Source organism: Seriola aureovittata, chromosome 4 (genome assembly GCF_021018895.1).
Source record: "Seriola aureovittata isolate HTS-2021-v1 ecotype China chromosome 4, ASM2101889v1, whole genome shotgun sequence".
NCBI classification, from domain to species: domain Eukaryota; kingdom Metazoa; phylum Chordata; class Actinopteri; order Carangiformes; family Carangidae; genus Seriola; species Seriola aureovittata.
Window position 1 is genome coordinate 18,022,200 of NC_079367.1, and position 21,114 is coordinate 18,043,313.

Genomic DNA, 21,114 nt, shown 5'->3' on the forward strand with positions numbered 1-21,114 from the left:
TCTGGAAAGCAAAAGGAAGAGATGCTGAAACAGTTGAGTTTTGGCCTGGAAACCGCAAACCCTGCACGGCTCCAGTACACCTTCTCGCGACTGGCTGACAGAGCACTAAACCTGGCAGGATTACATTGACTTACACCATAAACTGCCTCTGAGATTTGCTTTAAAACTGATATGATTATTGTACAATAAGTCTCCGAGAAACCAAGCCTGTTGGTCTCCGAGTAAAGCTCTGGCTACAGCTGGTACAATCTTTGTTTACTCGATTACAAGGGTCATGTGTTAAAGGAATTGTTCAGCATTTATACACTTATTCACTCTCTTGTCAAGAGTTATATGAGCAGATTGATAATACTCTTTTCTGTTAATATGAAGCTACAGCTGGAAGCTTGTCACGTTAGCTTAGCATAAAGACTGAAAACAGGGGGAAACAGTTAGCCTAGCTCTGTAACAAAATCCTCCTACAAACACCACCATCCTCATGGTGACAACAATGCTCTGTTCAGGCAAGGTCATTCAAAATAATGAGCAGCCGATTGGGAAAACCGTTCATGTTAGCTTCCGAGTCACTGTTGCTCAGAGTTGGAAATTTTAGGAATTTCTGAAAGTGATGATGAAGATGATGATGATAAATCTAAATAAAATCCAATTTTAAAACCAGTAAAACCAAATCATCTCATTTAAAAGCCGCTATACGTTATTGTTGTATATAGTTTCTCGTCAAGTTGTTACAACTGTGTAACACGACAAAAGTAGCTAATTTAGGATACTTATCCGGTGCCACAACAAAGTCGGATAATCACCCTTACTCTTGTCTGTTCTGCCGACATTGCTTGAATGCCGACAAATTAAACAAACCACCTATAGCAAGTTACTTAGAGGTGGATTTTACCACTTTCGGACAGAGCCAGTCTAGTTTCCTGTAATTGTGCTAAGCTAAGTTAACTGACAGCTGGATATAGCTTCATATTGAACATATGGTCATATAAGCGGTGTCGATATTCTCATCTGTCTCTTGGACAGAAAGCAAATAATTCTGTTGTAATTCTGTTCTCCAGTCTCTGATTGGTTATCTTGTGTTGTAGACAGCAGTCTACTGATGTAGGCCTACTTTTTAAATACAACTGTTTTGTTGTGTCTTGTGCATGTTTCATTATCTTTTATACTTAACAGCGTTCCGGTGTGCTGTGTTGTTCAGTTTGCGAAACAATGTACTCAGCAGATATTTATCTGTGTTGACTGTTGAAGTAAGATTAAAGTCACAACAACAAAGGGATTCATTTCATAGTCACCACTAAATTGCACGTAATTACATTCGCACATCCTGTACACCACAACTTCACAGCGTGGTGAGACTCTTTACAGGCAGAGGCTCCACTGCAGCTCCTCCTCCTCGTCCTCCTCTTCTTTTTCATCCTTCTGTTTATTCTCATCCTCCTTTCACTCCTGCTCTTTGTCCTCTCTGTGTGATCACGAGGTTACCAGTGGCATCCGGGGGGAAGTTTGTAAACATCTGGTTTACCTGTAAGCAAACAGGTAATGGATTTATTGCACTTTTCTTCTTTTTAAAAAAAAAAAAAAAATCCACTGCTTTTAAAAGAGAGCTGTCAGGCTTGCAGCGAGAGATCACGCACAGTACTGCATCTACAGACGAAAACAGAGCTGGCTTTTGCCATTCAATTATCTCATCTGAACAGGGAGATAAATGCAGTTATGTATCATTGTCATATATTCCACTCTGGCCCCTTTATGCATCCTTTCATCTGTGCTATGCCTGCCTGTTTCTGTGTTTTTCCTCATGTACCCGCTCTCCTCCTCCCCTGTCTGTCTCTCCCCTCTTGTTTTTCCTGTCTACTGAACAGAGACATGTTGATATGAGGCCCGTTTGCACGGCCACAAGGGAACAAGTCTCTGGAGCTTTTGATCAGCTGCAAGATCAGACATGTCCACTGCTCCCCCGTGTACACTCCAGTGACTGATCATGCAGTATAATGGACAGGCACAGACAACCAAAGATGCACACCCACACATGTTCTCTCTGTAGATCATACAAGCATGGGCACACACATTCAAAACACACACACACAGACACACAGACACACAGACCCAGTGCAGAGGGCCTGTGGTCCATGTGTTGGCTCGGCTCACAGTGGGGTGGCTTGTTTGCTGGACACAAGGGAGCGGGAGAGAGATGGTGTGTCTGATTTCCCCTTTCTTGCCCTTTTTTGCCTTTGACAGTAAGATGGATGATTGCAATCACAGGAGCCATCAGTGAGACAGAGTGGAGGTCTATGGGGCAGTGAGACACAGCCATGGGAAACCAGCCGTCAGATTACTGCACCGCGCTGCCATGGGAACACAGTGCTGTTTATTTGTCTAGGGGTTTTGTTGTTTCATATGCATTTTCTTCTCCCCGCCCCCCCTCTGTGTGGCCTTTTGATGTACACAACATGAAAGATTCCTCATAAAATATGTGTAGGCTTTGAGGGAGGGACAGAGAAAGGAGAATGTTTACGTTTCACAACATAGTAAGCCTACTGTAAGTCAATATGTCTCTTCAAACCAGTACAAATGTGACAGATTTCATAGCGATTACACTGGTCGCTTTGATCCCTTGAGAGAATGAGAGACAGACTTTTCACTCCCCAGTCAACGGATGTTTTTAAGAGAAACATCTGTTGCTGCACAAATGAGATTACTGTGTCTCTAGCCAGGGGCCATGTAGGTTATGAATGGCACTGTTACTGAAGAGGGGGTCTGGAAGGGAGCTGAGAAGGATCTTTGTAATACGCTGTAGCTGGTAGTTAAGGGGTTTAAATCAAATTAAATTGCCTCAGAATCTGGGTATTCATCAACACTCACCTTCAACTTGTTCAACGGCACGGCCATGGCTGGTACCCTTTGAATCACTATCTCATATTGATACATCCAATATTTCACCTTGTTGCCAAGCAACAACTCACCTCAGCCTCTGTAAACTTGTCGGCCTGTGACATGAGGTGATATTTCATCCTGCAGGAGAGGAGCAGAAAAGAAGAATTACGGTTTCCATCTCTTTGACGTTAAATTAACCGTGGTCTGTATTTCACTGGCCAAGATATGCTGGAACTTTGTTAATGATTTAGATTTTTGCACTGTATGACACTGATTCATCATTATCTGAATGATGAATTCTTGTGCGAGGCATCACAAGCCACAGAGTGGTCTCTGCTGTGTTTGTGCAGACTGCGAGGAGAATCACACACTCACTCCTCCCCCATGAGGAATCCTGATCCTTCTGGGTCAAACACCTTAGAGGCGTTGAGAATCGTCTACTCGGGGTCAGTTCCTGACAAAACATGGGTAGATCAGCTCGTAAGAACTGTTCATGTGAGCAGACATAAAGCACACTGCACTGACTCTTTCAGATGATACTTTATGTGTCATTCCTGGCTGTTTTGTTTTTTGTTTTTTTTTATTGTTTTTATTTATTTAATTATTTATTTTTTGGCTAATGCTATGTATCTTTTGTGACATCTATTTTTATACAGCAATTCCTTCAATCCAAGACAAATGTTTGCCCTGGAAGACAATAAAAGCAACCTTGACTTAGAATTTAAATCTTAAAAGCCTTGAATTAAACTAAGCATGAATAAATGATCAAGTTCACTTAAAAAGATACCACAAACCAAACTAAATTATTTGAATAAAATATCATAATAAAAGCACAACTTCTGACATTAGATAATATAATCTAGATTTTTATATACATGTGATTTTCTTTTTTGCGCTGCACACATAAACAATCAAAATGCTGAACTGAAAATCGATTAAGTAAAATTACATTTAAGAAAAATGGAGACTAGATGAAAATCAGCAAAGTGTTTTCTGGAAAGCAAACTGCACAATCTGTATAGTCTTGCTACTGACTTACCTTTAAGTCCTGAACACTCATCGTGACCAACATTAGGGCAACCTGCCATCATACAGTGTCACACTGTATATGATGAACAGTTACACAAGTTACCAGAGGAGGCAGTCCTATACGTTAACACACATGCACACACACTGTTCCCCCCCCCCCCCCCCCAGCATCCTCTAACCTCTTTGAACTCCTGGATCTGCTCAAACATACCAAAGATGGGATTCTTTAACAGATGTGACAAACCTGCTCGAATCATGTGACGTGGAGAGGAGACAAGCCAGTTACAGGAGCTTACAAACGAATAGGCCTGAGGTGAGAGGCTGCATCATTACTGTGGGAAATGAATGAATGAGTGGGAAACTAAGCTGTTTTGTTTTTCTTTATAAATATACAGTAATTCCTGATAGCTTTCCTACAAGACTCTGTAACTGACCACAAATAGCGTTCAAATCGGAAGCAATATATGATTGAAGTTGTTGCTAAAACAGAAACTGATATGCTGTACAGCCTCTTACCATTGTGTGGATCCTGTTGCAGTCTTCTTTGAGATCAGATGAGCTATTAAGAAACAATAAGAGGAGTGTCCTTCCTTTATATATTAAGTAAATCTGTTTTGTCCAGGCCATGCTGTATATGTTTCTCAAAGCAGAAAGGTATGTTGTGCTATATGAAGGATATTGAGTGAGGATATGTCAGACACGCTTCAAGGAGATGAGTGCAGGACATTTAGTGGATCTATATTTGAAAGCATGAAGACTGGATATGATTTTACTCACAGTAACTAGATCTACGAATAACTCCCTATTGTACATGAATGGGATTATGACAGGGATGAGCGGTCTGTCTGTGCTGGCCGTCTGAAAGCATTATTGCTGATAGACGTCAGTGGTTTCAACAGCTGTTGAGGCATCAGCTCATTATGGGAAGCAATATAATTCGCTGTCACTGTGCCTGCAGGAAATGTCTCATTTAACAGTGTAGAGTGTTAATTCTGTGTCTGGGCACTGACACAGAGGTGTAAATTTAAATGATCCGCATCACAGCTTCTGACTCGTATCAAATGACTCCTGAAGTTCACATGTTCACCTCCTCCTTCCTTTTTCCTTCTTCCTTATTGCCGCAGCTTAAGCTATGACAATACAGTGAAAACATGAGCGAAATGAGCATAGCTGTGTAAACATAGCAACGCCAAATGAAAGACTGTAGTCTTTCATTTATCTCAATTCGTTCGATCAACTCAAGTTAATTGGAAACGGTTTGCACACAAAAGTTTATAACAGTGTAGTAACATGAAAGTTATGAGTGCACCAGACTCAAAACTGTATCACATGACCCATGTCTGACTGGAAATTTATGAAATAATATGTTAATCAGTGTATTACATCATCCAGCTTTTCCAGCAGCTTTAGCTTCTTTCCACTAAAAGTAGTTGCCAACACAGTATGAAAGCCTATAGGGGAATTTCATTGTAAACTAGAAAATGTAAGTCCATGATAACATTGTCATTTTTCACACATGTATGCTTTACATCGATTGATTAGTGCCGGGTTAGTGCTTGGCATATTAACAACAGCGACAACAAAAACAGAATACTTGCAGATACTTTGCTTAATTGTAACATGTCCTGGGTTCCCCTCCTTTCCTCTTACCACTCTCCTTTGTCCTGTCTGCCCATATGATCTGGAAACCATCCGTTGAAACAGCAGAGTAATCCCTCTAATGTCGGGTTAGTGCCGCTAGCTTGTCCTGCTCTCTGGTGTAAACATGGCTGCGTAGCTGAACACAAGCTGCCCTGACCAGAGTGTAAACAGCTGAAGTAGTAGTAACAAGAAAGCCACACGTTTAAAATTCATCTTGTTGAGTCAGCTTGGTGTGACATTGTTACAAGGGCATTCACACAAAGGAAACACAACAGTTACTGAAAAAGAAGAAAAGCTGCCATTTTAGAAATCGTCTCTTCTCAAAGATTCAAGTTACACAAACAAAGGAATGGATGTTGTACTCAACCTTTAAATTAAATGTTGTTTTGACAAAACTTTACTAAAGTGTCCACTAAAAAATAATAAGTTGATAAAAACAGAAAAAAATTGCTTTCAGCATAATTTAATTTTTGTAATTTCATGTTTTTGCTGTAAAGTGAACACAAATTCTCATTTTATTGTACAAGAAAGTGACTACTTGTCATATTAACATAAAAAACACCGAGTGCATATTTTTACAACCTTTTTTTTTAGGTCATTCAACTATCAAAATATCGGCTAAACGAACAGTGTTCATTCAGCCTACATGAAATCACATTAGGCTTTGTGTCAAGTGAACATAAAATGTTGAAATCACTTTAACAGTACAGTGCTGAACATTTTCTGTGGACTTTACAATAAAATGTTGTGTCATGGATGGATTGGGGTTTACAATGTGGAGGATGTGTGTGTTAGTACAGCTGTTTTGCTCACTAACAAGTTGTGCCAGAGGAATATGAACTATAAAGACATCAGTTCATTTAGACGCCTGAGTGGGAACAGTGTTGCAGTCAACCAGTCAGTGATGTGCAGACACAAGGCAAGGGCTCGGAGTGCTATTTCAAGGCTGCACTGCTAAATATGACACAACTGTCAACCCTGTATGGCATTAAGCTAATAGTAGATCAGATCCAGGGATGCTATGATTAACTTGATTTAGTACTAACCCCTCAGGTAAGAGTCACATAAACAAGGAGGTATTTGTGCACGTTCTTGAGGTAGTCTCTGTATTGCCTCCCTGAATCACACACACACACACACACACACACACACACACACACACACACATACACGCACACACAAGGTTACACACTCACACATTCCTTGAGTACATCCATTACCTATCCTCCACCCTATACTAACTGAATGTACCAGCTTTATTTGTTTTAACCATCTATGCCGATTTATATTTCAAAACAATGTGTTTTATTCTAATTTTTGAGCTCTGATTTCCATGTTCCACTATGGACATGTCACTTTGCAAAGATGTCTGACTTGCATGGATTAGCTAATTTATCAAAGGTAAAATTTTATCACCTTTATTATTGTTCAGTAAGTTGTATTCTACTAAAATACTAAAATACTGAAGTTGGACCAAGGATTTTGACATATTTGATAAAAATGAATTTTGGCAAGAAACTATTGCAATCAATCATCTCAAGCAAGTATTATGTCTGTAATGCTAGCAGCTGAAACCACTAACTGCCTAGAAATACATTATAAAATGTAAGAAATATCCTTTATGAAAGACCCTGCATCAAGGGTCCAAGGATGAGTGTTCAGGTGACTGTCTTGTAGAGATTGTAAAGCTTTCTGAGGCAAATTGTGATTTTTGTTTTTGGGTTAATGGTGTCAATAAAACTGACTTGAGTAAATGTTTTTGTAAATATATAACACAAAGAATCCCAGTATAGTCCAAACCCATGTGGGGCCACAAGTAGCCAAATGTAGATGAGTCAATAATTTGCAGAAACAACTTTACTCTGTGGGTGTGAATGGTCTTTAAAAAGACAGGAATATGAGACAGCTCACAAACGAAATTAGTTTAAAAAGAAAAACATGAGAAGTCATTCTCAGATTTGACACATGGTAATTTAATTTAAGTCATAATTTAAATAAAATGATCAGTCTCCCTAGCCTTGGTTGGTGATCAATATATTTGTTTAGATCAGGAGTTTGTCTTTCCCCTTTCTCACTACAGAGAGTGTGTATATAAATGATCTCAGTTTAGTTCAGTCTGGTGCTGCACGTGCTGTTTTCACGAGCGAAACCAGTATGTCAGGTCTTTAACCACATCAGTCTTGTGCCTGTTCCTCCTCACCGCCCTGCAGGCTGTGCAGTAGTGTTCAGCCCAGAACGCGGGCTGGTGCACGCTGTAGCTCCCCCTCCAGTCCAGGTGCCGCCTCAGCCGGACCGGGTTGCGCCTCAGCATCAGCAGGTACCGTGCCAGTCCTCGGACTGAGGGGAAGTCGTCCACGTGGATGAAGGCCTCGGGGGGCAGGAAGCGCTCGTAGTTCTTCCTGGACGGACCCAGGACCACCGGGACGGCACCGGCCAGCACCGCGTTCCACAACTTCTCCGTGATGTAGTCGGTGTGCTGCGAGTTCTCCAGCGCCAGGTAGAACTGGTACCGTCCGACCAGCCGCACCACGCTTCCGCCACCGCTGTCTTCCGGTAGTGGCCGGCCCGCGCGCCCGAACACATCCACCTGGACATACCTGCGGAGCTGGTAGTAGAAGGCCACGCGTGCATGGGACTCTGACCAATTGCTGATGACCCAGGCCAAGAGGCGGGGCTTGAGGAGATGTGAGTGAGAGGGTGTGTTGAGAGGATGCGCATAGCGGTTCTGGGGTGTCCTGTCTGTGTGCTCACGGGGAATTAGATACCCGTACGGCAGGAAAATGTCAGAATCTGTCCGGTAGCTCAACGTGAGGTTGAAAACACCCTCAAAACGCCACAGTATGGGTGTGTGCGCGGGGGACTCGTAGTTCATCCATATCCACTTTTGCGCACTTGGCCGCGGATCCGGTGGCAGTTCAGCGGTGCCTTTGGCAACTTCCCGGTGGTGGACGATCACAGCGTCAGCCTGCGGGTACGCGCGCTCGTCGTCGGTGAGCGTGCACCCGTCGATCTGAAAGAGCGCAGAGCAATCTGGAAGTTTTCCGTACCGACCGAACGGGTGCGTCCAGATCAGGAGAGTCACCGCGCTGTTCTCCGCAGAGACAAGCGGTTCCAGCGTTAACGCGTCCGGTAGGTAGAGCAGGCAGACTTCCAGGAATAACAAAAAACCGATAGCAGCCACGCACACAGAACAGGTCCTTCTGTAGACAAGTACGCAACATTTCTCCCGCTGGGACAAACCGGAGCGCCTGTCTGCTCTGTGAGCTGTGATTGCTGCTCTCCCCTGAGCCACAACTCCCATCGACGCCCTTCACTCTACAGTTTCCCCCAGAGTTTAAAAACTTATTAGTCGAACTGTTTCAGCCCCGCACAAGGAAGTAAAGTACAGCACAAATATCAGTCCAGGAATTTACTGCAGCCTGCTGACACACCCAAACGTTCGTGACATTGCGATAACAGGTTATTTGACAATGGCACCTGCAACAATCCACTGTGCTAACAAGCTTCAGCATTGTTGTCTGTCCTGCTCAGCGGTGAGGTGCAATCTCACGCTGTCTTCTTGGTCAAAACAGAGTAAAACACATTTGCCCCAGTACTGTATGCTCAAGCATTTTGACGTGGCAGCGTTGACCTGGGTTCCTGTTACCGGTGAATGGGGCTTTTGTGAGGCCTACTGCCTCAGGCACTTCTAGGTTGGGTAAACACATTGGCCCAGGGCGTGGTGTCTTGCTGATGAAATAAGCAAGTCTTTTTTTCTTAAAAACATGACATATTTTTTAATTTAGCTCCTAAATGACTTGCTCTGCATAATATAATAATAATAATAATAATAACATATTATTTAGTGCTGAAGGCCTGCGCTGTAAAAAATAAACCATTTTCTTTACTTAAAAAAAGTAGTGTCCTGGTTGCCTTAAAATTCTAAGTCGACTGAATTTGAGAAGACAGGTTGGGGTGATAGTGTAATGATTCAAAACAAATACACTTTTGTAGTCAAATAAAGTTGATATTAATTCAGATATAACCTACTAATCATTTAATCACAATTCAGTTCCTACAGAATTCTCTAGTTGAGTCAACACAATCTCCCATTTTCTTTCAACAGGAATTCCAAGGCTGACGATACTCTGTTTACAGTTGAGTCAATATAAGCCAATGGGGTTTGGAAAACTGGCAATATCGCAGCCTAATTTAAAGTTCTGGCCAATAAACTCATATTAAAAATGATTAGCAAATAATTCCTCAGACGTCATGGGTTGACTAATGAAAACTTTTTATTCATGTCAAGGTGATAAAACCTATAAGAGGCCGCTCCATCCCTCATGAATCCTCCAATAAACTGTTAAACAGATCTTACACCACTAGGTGTCTCCATACACAAACACAAAGCTGCCTGTGCGGTGTCCTGTGCAGCTTGTGCAGTGTAGTGACACTGGGATTTATCTCCAAACATGCATGTTTAATTCGGCCAATGAATAAACATTTCAGCTGAAAATTAGGCATGCAGCAGCGAGGCTTTGAAAAGGTTTGTCCTGAATGTTTTATTTATTAGATATGACCTAGCATTGCAACACCCTCTAACCAGAAATGTTAATGTTACTAAATGACTCACAGTTTTAATTTGGTGAGCTAACCTAAACAAATACAGGAAGAAAAAAAAAATAACACAACTGCCTCAGATAGTGACACATAGTCTGTGTAAATGGATCTGCTGTCCAGGTTGTTGTCATCATGGGGTTGCATTCTGATCAAAACTCATGAAAAAATGATGAGACAACAGAGTTGGAAATCCTGCACTGTGTGTTGTGTCTGAGCTCTGGTGGGCAGGAAAAACACACCGTGACTGGGACAACATTATTTCTCCCCACAGACACAGAGTGTGTCATGAAGTCTGAATGTGAGCGGAAAAAAAATGGCAGACAAGGAGGAGTGGGAGGAGATGAAGCAAAAAGCATGTGTGTCCTCTCCACTGGGTCCTCCTCCTTCCTGTTACATCCATTCACTTTTCTTCACCGTGGAGCAAAAGAAGAAGAAGGGAAAAAAAAGCATCTCTTTGTGTATGTGTGAATGTGTGCGTGCTTGTGTGTGTGTGACAAGATATTCCCATAAGAGGTTTTGTATTCTTTCTGCATTATTTATCCTTCCTTTCATCTGAACAGTTCTATTTTCAGCCGATCATTTAATGTCCTGCCCGGGGTTATCTTGTGTTGGGAAGAAACACAGCAACTCATAAGTTATGGATACGTGGTGAGGCTCCACATTATACACACATGTATGTCTTTCCTCAGAAATGGCAGAGGTGGCTGAGGTCAGGAGATGACACGTAGGAATGAGTTTTGTTTATCTGCTTTCAGTCTGGTTTTGTTTATTTTAATCCTTTATTATGCAGCACCGAAGCATGCAAATGTTGCTGGAAATGTGCTATAATTAAAGTTGAAGTGATTGGTGATACGCTGACATTTTGCTCAGCTCAAATTACAGCCATGGTGATACACAAAGCTTGGCATTTATGTTTGCTTCATCCTTCCCCTTCGCTCTTGCAAGAAAACAACTTTTTTGTCATCAAGCTCTTTCATTTACTGTTGCAGACCTTGAATTTCCATGGAGGGTTTGTTATTGCGTTTTTCTCTGTTCAGCCATCACTGCAGCAACTGGACACATGTGCACATGCATGCAACACAGATAGGACGACAGAAAACAGGCAAAGGGGCTTGTCAGGTCATTTCATATTGACTGTGGAAGCCATCTTTGCTTTTAACTCTGCGCTTATTAGCGGTGATACAGATGATATACCTGTGTTTACTGCTACCTTCCTGCTTCTGAAAAGTAGTACCACTGTGTATCTGTATGTTTTTGTGGGTGTGTGAATCATACCAGCACAGAGAGAAGCATTCAGTTTTTGATGGGACCCCCAGGTCTTCACTCATCTTCCCTATTGATTTTCTCTTGCTTTCCTTTTTGCACTCCCAGGGGATGGGATGTCTCAATTGGTCCCGGCTGGTAAAAGAGAGTGTGAGATATAGAGAAACAGATTGAAGATGAGGGAAAGCGAAAAGCGAGGGGGAAAAAACGAAGGGAGAGAAACATAGAGAAAAGGAGGAGGAAGAGGCAGGAGGGGCCTGTGAGCTCGCTGATCACAGAGGCCCTCGCTGACCCCTGACCTTGATCATGACCTTAGAGGTTACACCAGGGGTCAGAGGTTGTGTGAAAGTGCCACTGCGGCGATTCACTCCACTGCTGGGTGATGATGATCTTATACAGCCTCCCCAGCCTGTCTGACATGATCAGTGTTGCTCCCTGCCTGCAGCTCCCAAGGGCCACACATCCATCTCTAACCCAGCCACACAAGGCCCGCTAAAAGCACCTTACAGGCAGAGTCAATGAACAGGAGGAAAAGGGACATAAACAGAGAAAAGTGGGAAAGCTAAAGGAAGGGCTGTTTTATTCTTTCCCCTGTAGCTCTGTTGGACAATAAGATCTAGTTGTATAATGGCACTGACACAAAGAATGTGTTGATTTCTTTATATTTAAACCAACCAGACATACAGCACATGAACTGATGAGGGTAAATTTGTGAGCCCCAACATGTTCCTGCTGTTGTCCTTGTCATCAACAGTTTACGCTGTTTTTTCTCCTCTTTAATTTTACCATATAGAGTAATAAAAAGACGTGAGGGGAGAAAAAAAACCCACACAAGTCATTCATGCCAGACGTGCATGAGCCTCTGTAGCAGGAACATGATAATTTGTAGGTGGATTGATAGCTCAGACTCTTACTTGTTCCGACTTACACTGTGTACCCCCTACTGCTTCAAAGTAATCCAGAGCCTAGTGAAGCTTCAGTCAAATCCGTATGGAGATGCAGTATGTTGAAATGCAAAGACTTTGAGAAGAGCGCCTGGCAGTACAAAATCAAACGATTCATAATGTTCACAACAAAATTTGCACTATGATAATTTTTCCTAATTGAATTATTACCTTACTGAATACAATTTTGCATCAAAACATGGAGATACTACAGTAGGCCTATATATAAAAATTGTTGCAATTCATGCTTTTTCACGAATTTTACAGAAAAGTCAAATATCTGTATGTGCACAGTTATGATCTGGTAAAATACCAGTAGCTATAGAAACAGACAGGTTGATTGTCCTCCCTGAATAGAAAACACATTGTTTGTTATGTGATTGAAATGAGATTGATGTTGATGTTGTGTTGTTCATTATATGATGATTTATGGGTTATACTTTTTAGTAAAATGTTATGTTAGTAAAATGAATAATTATAAAAATCGTAAGACAAAGTTCTTTGTTTGCCGTGCAATGTGGTGTGAGCCAATAAAGATTTCTCAATAGAAACACCATGCATTGTGAAGATACTTTCAGATGTTACCATTGATTGAGAAAATATTGCTGAGTTCTGCCACTAATCGTAATGTAAATGGGATAAAAATACATCATGTTTCTTTTAGTTTTGTGTTTTCTTTGTGTGATAGTAAGAGATCACTATACAAACAAAGCATAATGGACACACTGCAGAGCTACTAAGCCTGTGCGGATTATCTCAGACCTGTATTTCTGGTTTGGCTTAATGATAGGTAGCATCACAAGTCATGCAGGCCAAGCGAAGGAAACACTGATTAACATGGTGGAAAGGGGAAGAAATGAAAGGATTAAACACGGGATTCATCAGTTTATATGTCGTATTTTTTTCTAAAACGTAAACACGTCTGGAGGATTTCTTACATCCTGTATCTTAGTGCAGATCAATTGTCCAGTCTTTTAAAAGACAACCATGATGTGGTAACAACTGATGTTAAAACTAATATGAATCATGCTGCTCTTATGTCTTCATTCGTAATGATCTTTTAAAGTAGTTCTCCCTATTTGTTTTATACAGATTGAATGCTAAGTGTGATTCAGTACACTTTATTAAAAGCATGTGACTGGGAGTGAAGGGAAAACTAAAGCCTTTAATTCACTGTATTATGTCTATAAATGAAGTATAAAATAAGGCAAAGCTATTTAGGCTACATATCAGCTGAGCACTGAGCACCATTCATACTGTAGTAGGAGGGAGACACAAACAGCTTCAAATCAAATCAAGTAATGAAGTGAAAGTTGAGCTAATTCAAAGCACAAAAATGGCCACCTTTGTATCCAAACGAATGAAGTGAAAGAGGCGTCATTATCTATGGCAAATTCTTGTGTTATTTTTAGTGAATGCAATTAAAGTGCAATGGCTGTAAAGAAATGAAAATGATTGGAGAGAAAGAAAATAAAGCTATGAAACATTTTTAGTAAAGGCTGAGTTGATACAAAGGCTGTAGGTCTGAGCACTCAAAAAGAAAAAAAAACTTCCAACGTGTGACTGCAGGCGTGGATTTTCCATACAGCCAGGCCTCACGACGCATTCGACAAGTCAAATTTGGGAAGCCACAAAGTGCTAAAAATGAAAACAATGTGTACAACAGATGTGTTGCCCTGATAAACCTGAGCAGCTCGGCTCCAGTTTGGTGTGCAGAGCAATTGCAGGCTGAGGCGAGATGTGCTTTAAGGTGCATGAGGCGGTACAGTTTGACACAGGAATTTAGGGCACTCCAAACATACAGTGTAATTAGAAATTCTTTGCATATCCCTCTGAGGCACATCCACACACTGGGGGGGGGTCAGAGGACATGGCCAGCAGGAGTGACGCCTCAGGAGCAGCCAGGGTTCAGTGCGTTGCTCAAGGTCACTTCAGCAAAAGATATGTATGCACATTGACACTCTAACCACTGGGCTGCCCTGCTGCTGCAATGACTTGACTGTGTTAATAACACAACAATCCGATTTGATTAACTAATCTGATTAATATCTATGTAGCAAAGTGACGCCTTAAATGAGAATATCAAACTTAATTTCTTAATCAAATAACTGTTCACTGAGAAAATCATGAACTCGAAAATACCTTGTGCCAAATGTAAGTCCACTCCATCTTTTACCAGTTCTTTGAATGGCCAAGTTCAGCAGGTCCTCTCCAACCCTGCTTTGTTGCATATGCTGAGTTTGTACACTAGATCCACCCTTTTAATCAAAATAAAATAAAATATACTTGTATGTATCATAAAACTCAAATGATTGTGGTTATTTTTTATTATTAATTTGTGATGAATGTTGTGTTTTCACTGTTTGGTCAGACACTTACCCTGAATTCTATTTTCAAGAGTGCTAATGAAATAAATTTAGTTTAAATTTATATATATATTTTTTGCAATTGCCCCTCTCGTCCATCCATAATGAAACAAACAAGATTTTTTCACTGGGTTCACTAAAAACAAAACAAAACAAAACAAAACAAAACAAAACAAAACAAAACAAAACAAAACAAAACAAAACAAAACAAAACAAAACAAAACAGATGTAGTTTTCATAAATTTGAGTTGTGTTTTTTGTTGTAACAGAAATATCAGCAATGGTTTGAGCCAGTGACAAAAATTCAAGCAGTTGCTTGGGTAAATATATTACCAAGTGACTTTTTATTTCTAAATCTGACTGTCATGCTGAATTTGCAGGAGAAATGATTATTGATTTTATAAATTATTAGATGTTACATTATGTTCTTGCACAGTGCCACACATTTCAAAGGAGAGATTGGTCCTGAATGCTACCCTGCTGAGATTTTTTTTTAGATATGGCTTCCAAGTAGCCTCCTGGCATTATTTTTGTATGATCTTTGCTCTCCATTATACATAATAACAAACCAAGCTGGAAGAACTAACGTAGGCTTATCTGGCGTTCACAATTTCGTGTATTTCAGCGTAATAAAATTGGGAGTAATTTAACGCCAGTTCGGTTATTTACCTGTAATATCTGAGTGTTGATAAAATGCTATTTAAGCAATTATAATGGCGTTATTAAGGCAACACTCCTGTAAGTTGACTCCGTTCCGTACAGCAGCTGCTGCGGGGGTGAGCAGTGGGAGTGATCCGGTCCGGGTGTTCCGACCGCCCGGTCCTCTCCACTGAACTCCAACCCCCGCGCTCTCTATCAGCATCTCATTCCTGTCTCAATATGTCTCAAGATGGCGGCCAATGCAGGATCGATGTTTCAATATTGGAAGCGCTTTGACTTACAACAACTACAGGTCAGTTCAACCTCTGTTTAAATCGTCTACCCTCCATTCGCCTCGGTTGCCTTGTCTCTCTCGGCGGCTGTGTTTTGTCTTTTTTTCGGCAGCCGTCTCGTAGGTGTTTCGGAAGAGAATTCAAGACCTCTTCCTCACATTGATGAAAGTGGCTCTCTCGCTGATCAGAAATTGATCCTCTTTGTTCAATTCAACATCGATCGGACACTGCAACTGGGCAAGCCGGGGCGACGCCGCGGGGATGCGCCGAAATAAAAACAAAACGGCGGGGCTCTGTCGGAAAGCTTTCGGTTCGCTATCTTTATTGCGTGTTGTTCAACTTTTACTGGAGCGAGTAGCCGTAGTTAGCCCGACGCTTTAGCCGTTGTAAGGTTGGATAATTTGGGGGAAAAAATAAGTGCGACTCATTATACGGTGGCGCTGTGGTGACACCAACCGTTCAGACGGGCAGCCTTGACACACAACAGCGCTTTGCTTCTGTTTCTTTCTGCTTTTAACTGTCAAATGTAAGTTTAGTTCAAAGCGAATGAAAACCTTAGCAATCTTATCGGCTAACGGTTTAAAGCAGTTTATGTTGAAGTCGTCTCCGTGATTATGGTTGATCAACTCGGCCGTTTTTTCGGTCCCCCCCCCCCGACGGCAATTATACACAGAGAGGTTTTTACAGACGTTGCCACGTCTGTGGAAGTGGACGGGACGGGACAGTGTTTGTTGACGCGATGCAATTAAATAAAATAATAGTAGAAATATGAGCGATCATGACCTTGTTGGTTGTGATGAACTCCAGAAATGTCCCAGCCTCACGCACGCCACTAATCTCGGCGTGCATGGAGGAGATCCATGGCACAGTAAAGGATATGAGGAAAATATTGGGCCTGTTCAGTGTGTGTGAATATAGCCTGTGTATATTAGAGCCTGTTTGACCTATCACAAGACATGTAGACAATGGCACTGTTGTGTTTTCACTTGGCATTTAACGTGCATTGCTGAATTTCAAATCACAATTTATGAATATTAGCAGCCCGGTCGCCGTCGTCATTAACATAAGATTGCATTATGTAGGCTAGCCCAATTGTTCATACATTATTTTGTAAATCGCACAGGCTTGGGATTTAAACTTTTATTTAGGTCATGATGCCCCTATGACTGGGTAGACAAAAGGACAGTGAACAAGTCTTCCCAGCGGGCTTTGTGTTGCACTTATGCCACATCATCAAGGCTTCACTTCTCCTATTTATTTGATCCTATTTGGTCCTCCTACTCGTGCCCCCTTGTTCATGCATTATGTAAAAAATTTGAGACTGCTTTCTCTTTTCTTTCCTGCACTATCTATCTCCCACCCCCTTCCTGTCCCCCCCACCCCCTCCAATCTTTCTCTCCCTCACCTCCCCCTCCCCTCCTTTTAAATTTTTTTCCTCTCTTCACTGGCCCTTCACCCTGCCTTCACCCATTTTGCCCTGTTTGAACTGGTGTGTGTGTGTGAATTTGTCTGAGATCAGTCTTTTTCGTAGATTGACTGCCAGCACGGACAGTGAAGGCACTGCCAGCAGCCAGGACATGAAAAATGCATCGCATAAGTTTGTGATAAGGCCCTGGGTAATTATGGCAAAGGCCCCTATCACAAGCGATTAGTCAGGACAGTGAATCTGAGCGTGTGCAAAAAGGCTGGCGGTTGGCAGGCCTGTCTGCAGGATAGGAATCAGTCGGAGCTGGTGTGTGTGTGTGTGTGTGTGTGTGTGTGTGTGTGTTCGTGTGCGCAGAACTGCTCAGAACATTCGCTGTCTATTATAGATGACATCTTATTTACTCTCCCTCCCACTGAGAGGCTCCTAGAGGAAAGCCTTCAGAGGAGAACCTTTTTTTCTTATCTGTTTTTTGAGGATAATGTGGGGTTAGTATGATATGATCATGGTCTACACATGGCCTTGTCAGCCAATTGCTTTCTCATTTGCTTCCTCCTTGTGTTCGAATGGACAGTGTGCAATGTACACTTGCACTCACAGTCTGTTTTGTCTATGTGAGAGGCACCAGCAAAGGAATGTTTTCTTTTTTTTTTTGTTTCTTTTGATGATGAAAATCCAACCCAACCTAGATGTCAGTAGCTTTAAGCCATCATAGCGTCTATTCCTCAGGCTCCAACTGCTGATGTTCATTAAAATCCTATTTGATCAGTGTGTCCTATTCCCTGTGTGAGAAACTAGCTAGGTGGTTGTTACAGGACAGAGAGTGCTTTGAAACAGCACAGCGAGCTGTTAACTTGTCTTCTCTGCATGATTCCCCCCCCCCCCCCCCCCCCCCACCACCACTACAAACACAAATGGGTGCAACAGTGATGCTTTTAGCAAGGTCTCGCACACTTGCAAAATGGATCAGTGATTCAGAGATGATGGCAGGGTGACAGTGAATTACAGATGGAGGAGGTTTTAACGTCTGTAATCCCTGTTCGTCCATTACAGAGTTGAGTTTCTTTAGAGGGGATCATCACTCTTCTCTCCTGTTGTTTTTTTTCCTATTTTTTCTTTTTTTTAACCCAGTCAAGCAGTTTGCTGGAACATTGTGTTTCTACTTGAGAGCGATGAGAAATTGCGCTTCGTTACAGGAAAACCTTAATAAGATATGAGTGAATAGCTGAGTCTGAACCTATACTTTTATATTTTTTGTGTGAGCTTGGAAAATTAAGAACAGACCTTTGTGTTATACACAATTCCCAATTTAGGCCTAATAGCCTACATCTCACCTCATAACATTTCCTGGAACAAAGCACCCTAGAGCCATTTTGAAAAAATAGTTCACTATGTTAGCGGACAGCTAAATAGTGACTTAGATGAAAACTGATCTAGAGTTCGTTCTTATTCGCCACCTCCTAATGGGTAAATTTAGGAAAAGGGTTTTGTAAGCTGATCCCAGAGCTGTGGTCAGTGGCAACCTGAGTGGTTTAAATCTCTCAGCGACTGGCCCGCTGTTGTCTGCAGGAGTTTTAGTGTTAATTTATGAGCTGGTTGTCTGAACTCACTGGTGGGATATTTTTACCCCTCTGTTGCTGCACAGGCTGGGGGAGCATAGAGGAAGGGGCATCACGTCATGCTTTTACTGTAGCCAACCGGTTCTCTGCCCAGTGACAAAACCTGGCATTGGGACTGAGGTTTCACTGTGTGTTGGTGGGTGGTGAGCGACTAAGCGTGAGTCAGAGAGAGGGATGAGTGCATGTCAGGTCTTTGGTCTGCCCTCAGTCTTCCTTGGTAGGGGCTCTGTCATCCTACTTTCTAAGAGGTTAGAGTGTATCCTTAGGATGGACAACCTCCATACGACTGAGAGGAATGTGCAGCTTTCAGAAAAGTGAAAAAAAAACTTCATATACCTTATCAGTGGCTAATTCTCAGCAGAGGCCCATACTCCCCCAACTCCTCAGCAATTTAGTGCACGTCACTCTCGGGCTCAGTTTCTTCCCCCTCCTTCTGCTTTGAGGAGTGTCTACCCCAGACTGAGTTATCTGATTAAATACAAAAAGTAAATATATTACACTCTGCAAGAGCCACAGTCTTAATACTCCATTAAACAATTTTTACGCTAGTCTGGAAAAAGAAATTCTGACCAATGTCATCTGATGTTTGAACAAAAGATAAAAAGCACTTAAGAGAAGTCTAAAAATAGGGGTAACCAAACAGCTCTTAATTCATTCTTTATGCAAAAGTGTCTGACAGCCATGTTTACCTGTAAAACTGGAACATGTGGAAGTTTCCGCTTATGATAAAAATATCATGTTTGTGTTTCCACAATTTGTAATTTTAGATGAAGTAATTTTGAAACATCTAATTTTGTTGCATTTTACTTTAACTGCGCTGCTTTAAAAATCGTCCAGGTGATAATATAAAATGAATATATTTTGATATAGAATTATATAATAAAATGATAGAAATCCTTGATTAGTTGTCCTGTTTATGATACAAAGTGCTATAACATTTAATTACTGTAAAGGCCTATTTTATTTTACTCCAAATTTTAAAAAAATTTTTTTTATTTATTTCCTCCATGAATTGAAAATCTTTTTCTGCAACATATACTGAGATATGGCTGAAATAACTGGGTCAAATGACACCACAAAGACAGTGTTGTTATGAGCAGTTAAAAATCAAATTACAGTGGCCCTTTCACAGGCCAGATGTACATCACAGTGTAACAGGGCAGTCTACAACCTATGCAAAATTTCTGTGTCTAGCTACTGTTCAAGCATATTTACTGCTTTCACCTAACTAACTTTTTACTTTGTAATGTTTCTACTGCTCCCAAACATACTGAGACTGAGAGGTGATGTTTGCAGGGCGGAGAGCATGGAGGCTGTGTAAACATGGTGTAAACAGGATGTTTGTTATTATTGCTCGACTATATATTAAAATCTATATTTTCATAGCTTTGAATTTGGACACTAAAACAAATTTTATCATGAACAGTTACTCCTCGTTTTTTTCTTGGAGAAGGTAGAGCAAAAATAGCCAGGACAGAATTTATAGTTTCAATTTACGATTATGTATGATATCAAACTTGTGGTATTCTTTTATAAACAGTCGGCTCTATTTGGTTTTTACACCCTCCCAAAATATTGTGTTTTTAGAACATTTATTTCTGTTAATGTTAAATTACCAAAATAGGTGCATTCTGCTCAAGCCTTAGTTTAAAGAAATCATAAAAATGTCTTTTAGGGGTCTGACAGGGAGTATTTTTCAAATATATTATGTCTTGGCCTCCTCAGTCCATACTTAAATGAAATTTTATTTATTTGTGCCAACTGTGCTGTTCAAACTCTGTACAGCCTGTAGTGTGTATTGTATTTTTACCTGCTGGAAATCAGGAACTTGCACTCCCCAGTCTTACAAAAATACCACAAAGCATCTCTTTAGTTATGGTTATATACAGAAAAAACTTAATCGTGCATCAACATGTGATAGAAATGTGTCTTTCGTTGTTAATATGTGGTTCATAATCACCCAAAAGTCTTGCTGCATTGTCTTCATGTTTCCTACCGCATAACACTCAAACACTTTAATGTAACTACACAGACAGAACCTCCACCCAACAACCAGCAACAAGAGCACGGGGGGCAGTTTCCAGAGACCTATTTTCAAGTGGCAGGCATTATTTACAGACCCACTTGGAGTCTCTCTCACCTACAGCATCATAGAGTTTCACCGTATCTCATGACAGAAGCATCCATTATTCTGCTGCTCTGTATTCCAGCAGAGAGAGCAAGCAGAGAGAGCATTGGCTTCAGTGACTGGACACTTCTCTTTAGGCTCACTTTGGAATATACTGGCTGTATCCACTTGTAAGTTTGAGGACGCTGCCCACTTTATTTGAAAATCAAGCACACACTTGAAACGGTGCTTTTAAGGCCGGTGTATTCTTGTATAGTCTATTGTTCACCTTGTAATATTAAGCTTAAGGTTTTCAGTAA

General features: G+C 41.2%; 2 protein-coding genes and 1 long non-coding RNA gene across 5 annotated transcripts in view; 1 reads left to right on the plus strand and 2 right to left on the minus strand.

The window, feature by feature from the left end:
• Positions 1 to 1,365: 1,365 nt before the first annotated feature.
• Positions 1,366 to 5,840, minus strand: LOC130167215 (uncharacterized). The gene is made up of 3 exons (XR_008827251.1): positions 5,551 to 5,840; positions 2,961 to 3,009; positions 1,366 to 1,519 (listed from the first exon to the last, which is right to left on the minus strand). It is a non-coding gene; the product is annotated as an uncharacterized LOC130167215 (long non-coding RNA).
• A 1,557-nt stretch (positions 5,841 to 7,397) lies between these two features.
• On the minus strand, positions 7,398 to 9,145 carry LOC130167899 (alpha-(1,3)-fucosyltransferase 4-like). The gene has a single exon (XM_056374433.1). The coding sequence runs from the start codon at positions 8,840 to 8,842 to the stop codon at positions 7,679 to 7,681; it is 1,164 nt and encodes a 387-aa protein (XP_056230408.1). The 5' UTR covers positions 8,843 to 9,145; the 3' UTR covers positions 7,398 to 7,678.
• A 6,352-nt stretch (positions 9,146 to 15,497) lies between these two features.
• cux1b (cut-like homeobox 1b) overlaps positions 15,498 to 21,114 on the plus strand; it is a 56,195-nt gene continuing 50,578 nt past the window's right edge. Inside the window, exon 1 of one of the 3 annotated variants that reach the window (XM_056375112.1) lies at positions 15,498 to 15,665. In XM_056375112.1, coding sequence (XP_056231087.1) covers positions 15,603 to 15,665 — 63 coding nt within the window. In that variant the 5' untranslated portion in view covers positions 15,498 to 15,602. The remainder of the gene's footprint in view (positions 15,666 to 21,114) is intronic. The other 2 variants (XM_056375111.1, XM_056375113.1) reach the window with 2 other exon arrangements.